The sequence below is a fragment of the Hipposideros armiger genome, unplaced genomic scaffold (assembly GCF_001890085.2).
Source record: "Hipposideros armiger isolate ML-2016 unplaced genomic scaffold, ASM189008v1 scaffold_333, whole genome shotgun sequence".
In the NCBI taxonomy this organism is placed as follows: Eukaryota; Metazoa; Chordata; class Mammalia; order Chiroptera; family Hipposideridae; genus Hipposideros; species Hipposideros armiger.
Genome location: NW_017731683.1, coordinates 1,618,754 through 1,627,324, shown reverse-complemented (window position 1 = coordinate 1,627,324; position 8,571 = coordinate 1,618,754). Strand labels below are relative to the sequence as shown.

The window sequence follows — 8,571 nt, the reverse complement described above, 5'->3', positions numbered from 1 at the left end:
CCGCCTCGCCCCCACTAGTCAGGGACCAGGCCAGGGCTACTCCACCAAGACCGGGAGGCTGCTGTAACTCTGGACACAGAAAGGGAGAAGCCTAGCCACCCTCCCCACTTGCTGCGACAAGAGCGTACTGTGGGAGCAGCCCTCTGCCTGGCTGCCAGGGTTCCCAGCCTTCCCCGGGTGGGGTTGAGGCACTGTGGGCACATGAACCCTCTCACTGCCCACGACCGCTCTGTGGCGCTTCCAGTTTATCCCCGACCTACTCCCAATCAGACTTGAAACACGCTGGCTGGAATGGCGTGGCTGGATCTGTTTTTCTGGCGCACTCACTTCCCTAGCATCCAGGCTCTGAATGGCTTCTTCCTTTCCCCCGTCGGTAGCTTTCTCTTTCGAGTTTTCGTATCTGACAGACCCATGGAGGCTGATGCCCACCCAGTGCTCTGCAGCTGGGAGCTCACGGGGATGCCAGTTCATGTCTCTCAGGACGGAGGCTTTGAGCCCGCCATCTGTGGAACGATTATTAGCTCGGGAGGTGTATCATCGTGGAGCTAGATCAAAAGTGACCATTCAGAGAAGATGGTAAATCACAATACATGGACATCAAAGAGAGTAATCAATCCATGGAGATTCTAAAAAGAGCTCACCCAACCATTAAAGCCTAGACAGGAACTGTAATATTTTATTTTCAGAAAATGCTCTTGGAAATGCACTGACTGCGCCTCCGGAGGCTGAGAAGAATGGGCCTGTCTGTCTTGTAGTCGAAGCCGGAAATTATCAACTCAGAGGCTCAGGGCTCCTCCACAGGCAGCCTTCAAGTGCAATGCAGACTGAAACGTGCCATTATAGAGTATATTGCTGCTGTGATGGCAAGCACTCTGACATGCTTGAACAAATAAGGACAATATTATGACAGCATCAATAGAGACATAAGCTTTCAGGGTTCGAGTCCCTTTCTCCAGGATAGTGGAACATTCTGGCTCCTCTAATTTATCTGGAGCTACACATTTAATCACAGACTTATTCCCCTCTCAAACCCATCTCTCATTTTGGTGAGGTTGAGGTGGGTGGGAGTATCTGATTTTCACAGAATTATTTCTTGAGGCATCTTTTAAGTGACTTTAAAGAGAGAAACTCATGTTAAAATAATGTGTAACAATTTTAGAGTTAAGTCAAATTAATAAGTTGTCACTTGATTAAATATATACCTAATGGTATTTACATACAGTGGACTAGTAAGGATGCAACGGGGATTTTCACCCTTTAATCACTTATATAGGATAAGTGAAATACTTGGATAACTGATAAAAGTTCCCTTATTTCAAATGCATTCATACACATCACTACTTATTGTATTTTTTTATCTCAAAAAGATGGTTGCCTAATATATTGTAATTTCCCCTGCAAAGGTGTCAAAAGAATAATGTTACTGCCTTAGGCAGGAACTCACACACTGAGATAAAAACCATATCTGAGTATCTGATGTATTTTATTTGTTCACATTTATCCTATTTGAGGTTAACACTATTTCATTTGACAGTTTAAAAATCATTCTGTAAACAAAATAAAAAAAGGCAGCAACAGCTAAAAAAAAAGGACACAATGTATATAATACAGGAACGCATCGAAAGGAATATTCAGAAGAGGCAAAGAAAATGTGACCATGATTATGAATTTAACAATAAGAGAAAAAAACCCTCCAACACCTGTAAAAGACAAAACGATAACAGTAATAAAAAGAAGCAGGACTCCAAAGTGCAGGTGTGCTAGTTTTCATTCCCACATCCATTCAGGAAATAGATAGAGCATACTATTCTTTTATATAAAGTGACAAGTTCTGCTTTAAAACATTCAGTTATCTTGCAGGGTTTTATTTTTTCAGTTTACATTGTCTCTACGTTACATTGATTTAACCAGAAGATGGTCATATGGGATACATGGTATCATTTCTTGAATCTATGGAGAGTATGGAAATGGTAATGTTTATTTTTGCTTTATTTGTAATGAGTAACAAGAAGCTGAAAACCCAGTATCAGAAGCATCAGTACTTTTATTCTCTCCTTCCTTCCCCCCGCCCTCCCCCCCCTGAAAAAAATCCTGAGCCCTCTGTCATCTTTGTGGCCACTTTCAGATTCTCTATAACAAAAGACTGTTCATTTTCACTGAGTTCTGGCAGCTGACATAAATAATCAGAACTGGTTTCTAATGCAAAATTGGTCTGGTATTTGTCCGAATTGACGACATAGAAGTGTTATTCTGGCATCACATAAAAATCATACTTTCATAATTGTTTAGAATCTCAAATGTTTTCCCCTTAGAGGGGAACATCTGTTGAATATGATTTTTGAATAAAGGATTTTTATGAAATATATCTCAAATCTTAAAAAATATTTGTAATGCTCCCCAAAGTGGTCTAGGATTTACCCCAGCTGACAATGCCCATTCCATTTAAGAACACTTCATTTTCCTCATTGCTCTGATTTTGTTTAAAATAAAGCCCAAATACACAAATGGCTGCTGCTTTATTTGGCATTAAACAGCACTATTTTTTTTTTCCTAAACCATGTCTACAGCTCAACAGCAAGATCAAGAAGTTATAATACACACATATCACGGACACGTTCATTTTTCTTGGAATTCACTGAATAAACGGTATTCTGGTAAATCCCCCTTCCCCAAACAAGAGAGTACTGTACCTACAGCGAGGCGTTTAAATATTTCTCCAACAGTTTTTGTTGTATTATATTATGAAAACACTAGGCTTCAAGCCAGGTACTAATAAATATTTAATTTAAAAGAAAGGAACTCCAACACAACATAAAAAAGACCCTCTCCGCCCTCCCCCCACCCCCCAGGAAAGGCGCCGGTCAGCCGGATGTGGCGGAGATCTCGTAGTCACTGGCCGAGGGCAGGGCCTTGCCCATCATCCGGATGTTCTTCGCACTGGTGATCCTGGCCATCATGCACACGGGCTTGTCAAAGTACTTCACCAGGGCGGGCTCCGTCAGGAGCGAGGCCAGGAACTGCTCGAAGGTGATGGCCCAGTCCCGGTCGAGGCTGGTGCTCCGGGGCAGCGAGGCTGTTGTGCCCTGGCCGCTACGCACCAGGACGGTGTCCTCCCCAATGTCCTCGCAGTGCAGCTTGTCCTCCTCGTGGGAGCCGGCACTCAGCACCGAGTACGAGGACATGGAGCTGTCATCCTTGGTGTCGTCGTCGGAGATCAGCATGGAGGAGCAGGCGCCGTTGTCCCGGGGGGAGGAGTCCTCCAGTTTTATGTCCTCCATCTGCCCCCCCAGGGAGTGTTCCTCGCTGTCGCCCGCCGAGCTGGCCGGGTGGGGCTCCGCGGACTCCGCCGCGTAGGGCTGGCCGGGCCCTTTCTTGGGGAAGAGCACGCCCGGGATGGCCTGGTTGCAGGACGGCCCGCTGCTGCCCTCCTTCGCAGGCTGGGAGACGAAGAGCTTGCCCACTTCCCCGATCTCCAGCAGCAGGCTGGTCACCGCGGCCGTGGCGTGGTACAGCTCCTGCTCGTTGGGGTCCTCGCTGAACATGTTGTACATTGTCTTACACAGCTCAATAAACTGCCCCTGAAAAGGGAGTGGGGAAACACACCAAGAATGTGACCGGTGTTCTGGGGAGCACAGAGGTGGGGCTGCGGTAGTCCGCAAGGCCACTTCCTATTAGGACTACTAAAGATCCGAGAGAAGTCCTAATACACGGTGGGCTGATGTGTTATTTAAAGTCTTTTTATGGATGGTTCTTCCTTTTTTTTTTTTTAATTTGAAAATTTTCCAACATCCGGGAAAGTAGGAAGAATGAAATAATGAACCTTCAGGTACCCATCCCCTAGAGTCAAGAACGACTATTATACAGTTGCTTCATGAGCGCTTTTATCCTTTGTGCAATTACGTTAAGTAAATCCCAGACCTCATCTCATTTAACATCTCCACACTTCAGTGTGTATCTCAGCTTTTCCAAGGTTAGCTCAGACCCCTCTCCTGTGACACATCTGCTGGGGACCTTGGACAGAAGAAATGCTTTCCACTCCCCCACTCAGATGATTTGTCTTCCATTAGGAACATTAGCATCTCCATCCTGTATTATAATTATTTATGTTGTTTTATCTCCCTCATTACATTTCAGCTTTTTAGGGAAAAACATGTCAGACATCATTATAGCTGAGCACAATGATTTGGATGCAGCACAGTATCTGAGTATCTGAGGGTATTTTAAACGACTAGGATGAGACGTGTGTACTCTAAACGGAATATCTCGTGATTCACCTTTTCTTTGAGGAGGTCATTTTCTCACAGCCAAGCATATGTTTGATGCACAAACTAGATGCAAACAGATACTAAGTGCCCCAAGTTATCATTATCTTGGCGGGGTATTTAGTCTATATTTATCTCTGACTAGAAAACAGAGGTTCAAGGTTCAAAAGGAATGAACTTTGGGGCACTTACCTGATTCAGTTTGGGTAAATCCTTTGCATTCTTTGATTTTGACTTATTTTCTGGAGTCCAGAGTCTCAGATAATTACGGTTTTCTTGAGAATTTGCCCTCTTCCCTAAAACCCAAATGTTAAGAAATCAGTGTTCAAAGGTCAAGAAACAAGTGTCCAACCAGCAGGAAGGTCAACATATAGAAGAGCAGAATCTGTACCTCTGTCCGCCTTCAGACTCACTGTAACGAAGCCGTCATCTGCGCTGTGCTTGCTTCTGCTCTCCAATCCAACTACTACCAAGAAACATTCAGAAGGAAAAAGTAGAGTGTTATGGAAGAAATCCATAGATTTAGCATTTAGAAAGCAGAGAAGCCATTCAGTGGAGTTGTCTGATTTAGCAAAAAAACAAACCAAAACAAACACCCAGCACACTGAGTTAAATTTGAAGATCAACAAATCATTTTGTAGTACAAGTGTGTGTCCCAAATAGTGCATGGGACATACCTCTGCTAAGCAATTATTTTTTTGCTTACTTGAAATCAAATTTTACTGGGTGTCCCATATTTTATCTGATAAGCCTATTTTCAATGAAGAAATAACTCCCCCACAGAATTCTTTGTCACAAGTGGGGTTTAGTGTACAATTAGGAAATAAAGAGATGATGTCACAGCATCTTCAGTACTTAAAAAAATGGTAGTGCTGTTCTAGCAAATGTTAATTTCCCTCCCCCTTTTTATATGGTCATCTTAACTTTGCATACACGATTGATTTTTCCATCAGGCCCCACAAAAGATCAAAAACTCACTTTCTGAAAGGAAATTAAAATCTATGTTGATAAAAGAAAAAAAATGTTATATGCCACAAAATTCCTTCAGAATTATTTAATCTGGCATTTCAAAAATATCGATATTTTTAAATTTTCAACACAAAGCAATAGAACTTAGGGAGTTAGAAAATCATTTTTTTAAAAGCATCTTTGGATGATTATTAAGTGCATGTGACCATTCCTGAAGCATTCTGAACAAGTGAACTTTTTGCTGAAATGAGTGTCCCCTAAGAAAGACATGGCTAACATTTTGTAGCTAAAATATGGTTGCTAATGATGTTGAGAATAGTGTAGGATGTGCTCAGGCATGATGCTAAAAGCCTTACTACATTAGCTCATTAAGTCCTTACTACACCCAAAATGACAGATATCATCTCTGTTTCCCGCAAAAGGAAACTGAAGGCCCAAAGATACAGGAATCTGCCCAAGGTCACCTATGTGACAATATCCAGAGCTAAGATTCTGTCCAAAGTTCCGACCGTTATTCTGTTGCCTTAATAAGAAGACTGGGTCTGGCTCACTCCTCTCTACTCAATCACTTAGGTGCTCACAGTTTAAAAGGACGCCTAAGCTGTGCACATTTGGGGATGGCAAGATTTAAGAGGCAAAAGGACCCAGGAGAAACCCCACGTTTACTTCCAGACTTGGATGAAGCCATGAAGCTGCCCTGATGATGGGTAGATAACTCAGTGTATTCACAAACTGAGACCTTGCTTAGATCATACACGAGAAAACAGTGCACAACTCGATATATACACCTTGAGATACACACACAAGAGTTGGGGCACATCTATGTAGCCCTACCAACCATACGGAGTGAGGGTCAGCAAACTCCTTCTGTGAAGGGCCAGAGGGGAAATATTGTAGGCTTTGCAGGCCATACAGTCTCTCTGTCTCAACCCCTCAGTCCTACCGCTGTAGCATGAAAGCAGCCATGGACAATGTACATAAATGAATAACAGCTTGGCTGTGTTCCAATAAAACTTTATAAGCACTAAAGTTTATAAATTTTATATAATTTTCCCATGGCACGAAATATTATTTTACTTTTGATTTAAGAAAGAACATTTAAAAATGTAAAAACCATTCTGGGTGCACAGGCTGTACACACAGACAGTGGGCGGGATTTGGCCCATGGGCGGAAGCTTGCTGACAGCTATTACAGAGCAAAGACAGACAGAAGAGACGGCTTTCTGATATAAGTGTTTTACCGATTGGGATAGTAGCATAGCAATAGGATGACATTCTTAATGAGCCTGACCCTAGCAGGGAGAAGGGGGCCAAGTATATAGCTCTGCAAGACATGTTTTTTGTAAGCCATTGGGACACAATATCCCTGGTTCTTTCAGTGGGCGGAAGTATCTGCCCCCCAGTAGTTGCCACCCAACTTCAAAAAATTGTAAAGTAACATATTAGGCAGCTGTATCTATATACTTATTTGCCTGACTAGCTATGGAGGCAACTTTTTCCAATAACAGAGGGCTCTGTGGCAAAGAAACACAGTACCTCTGGGTAGGAAAGTCACTTACCATGTGTGCATTCTGGGGTGATATCTTCAAAGAAGTACTGAGTAGCTTCAAAAGCAGAATCTGGCTCGTCTTGATCAGAGGATGGCTCTAGAAAGGTGGGGAAGGAGAATCTGCATATTGGCTGGGCCAGGACTCATGAAAGTGTGCTTTACTCGTTAAACGAATGACATGGGAAGATGAGATCCTCTGGAATGATGTTTTATGAACCAAATTTTAGGAACTTGTACGCTATAAAGATAATTCCCAAATCAAGAGTGTTACCCTATCTCTATCCTAGTGCCAATCCCTCCGTTTTTTTGTTGTTTTTTGTATTTGTTAGATACATCCCAGCTGGAAGTCGGCCTTGTTTAAAACCTAACTTACATCCTCACCATCTCTCTCACTTCTGTCTGTCAGTGGTAGAACTACTGCCCCTGAGACTCAGAATCTCAGAGTCTCCTACTCACCTCGCTCTTTCACCACCCTGGAACCCCAGGTGTTACCAAATGCTAGTTATTCTTTCTTTTGCAGAAGCCTGCTCTTTGTTATTGACACAACTCATAGTTCAGACAGGTAAATGACGGAGACTCAAGGCCAGGCTGACTTGGGAACTCATGTGGAGTCATTTCAGTTCATTCTTAGTGGCCAATGAGCGATTTTGTGTATCAAAAAGAGGCAATTAGATCACACCAGAGAGAGAAAGAGGGAGAGAGATTTCGAGCCAGGTTATGGTTACAGGTGCATGTGCTGCTCTGGGCGGCTCACTTACCAGGTAAGACATGCATTTTGTACAGGAGCTTGAGTTTCTCTGTGAGGTCCCCATGGCATGCGGCACCTAGAAGTCACAGAAGTACCAATATGAAATGCATTGTAGGTGCTAGGAACCCCTCCAGGCGTGGCATTCCCCTGAGAAGTCTACTTTTTACAAATTGAAACCCAGACACTAGGTGACAGAAGGTCTGGCCAGGGCATATTTGGGTTAAGAGCTCTGGAACCTGGATTCCTAGTTTCAAATCCTTTGTACTTAACTCTGTGACCTTGGGACCATCAACCTCGCTGTAACTCAGTTTCCCCCCTATAAGGCAGGATGATAAATAGAAGGTTCTACCAGTGGTCTCAACATCAATACCCATGATCCGTGAGAACTAAATGTGTTAATGCGTATACAACACTGAAAATCGTGCCTGGCACTTAATAAACTGTTATTAATCAGAAAGATCATGTGAAGGAACCTCAGTACCCTAAATAGCTGTTACAGTTCAGAAATAATCTCAAGATATACTTGAGATTGCTTCAAATTACTCATTTTAGAAATCCTTTTGTTGTTTTGGGTTCGCCTAAATGTTTCTTCATTGTAACTTATTCTAACCTGCCATTATATCACCATAACTTCAATCAAAAGAATCATGTTACTTTTTCCTTTAATGTCCATATGTATTTCAGGAATCGGAAAATCCTATGTAAATATCTATTCTCAGAGCACCTACTTGAAGATCAGTTAGATTTGGAAAAAGAAGAAAAAAGGAATTATAGAATCTGAGTTGGCAGAGACATCAGGGAAAATTTTGTCCAACCTCCCACTTACCATAGGGATCTCACACATCCCCATAAGATAGGAATCTGCTCAAACATTCTCCGGGGGACACAACTCATCACAACCAAAGGCATCTCATTCCACTGATGGGTTCTCTAAACACTGGAAGTTCTTCTGTGATGTTTACGTTAGTCTCAGGGTACTTAACCTGCAGACTCAGCTTGAGCAAGCCCCTGGACCCCCTGGCATGTACAATTTTTGTCTATGC

General features: G+C 42.8%; 1 protein-coding gene across 1 annotated transcript in view; it reads right to left on the bottom strand.

The window, feature by feature from the left end:
• Positions 1-1,460: 1,460 nt before the first annotated feature.
• Positions 1,461-8,571, bottom strand: part of TBC1D9 (TBC1 domain family member 9) — a 52,487-nt gene continuing 45,376 nt past the window's right edge. Inside the window, exons 17-21 of the mRNA XM_019661042.1 lie at positions 7,539-7,604; positions 6,791-6,877; positions 4,654-4,728; positions 4,455-4,558; positions 1,461-3,578 (exon numbers count right to left, since the gene is read on the bottom strand). Coding sequence (XP_019516587.1) covers positions 2,862-3,578; positions 4,455-4,558; positions 4,654-4,728; positions 6,791-6,877; positions 7,539-7,604 — 1,049 coding nt within the window. The 3' untranslated portion in view covers positions 1,461-2,861. The remainder of the gene's footprint in view (positions 3,579-4,454; positions 4,559-4,653; positions 4,729-6,790; positions 6,878-7,538; positions 7,605-8,571) is intronic.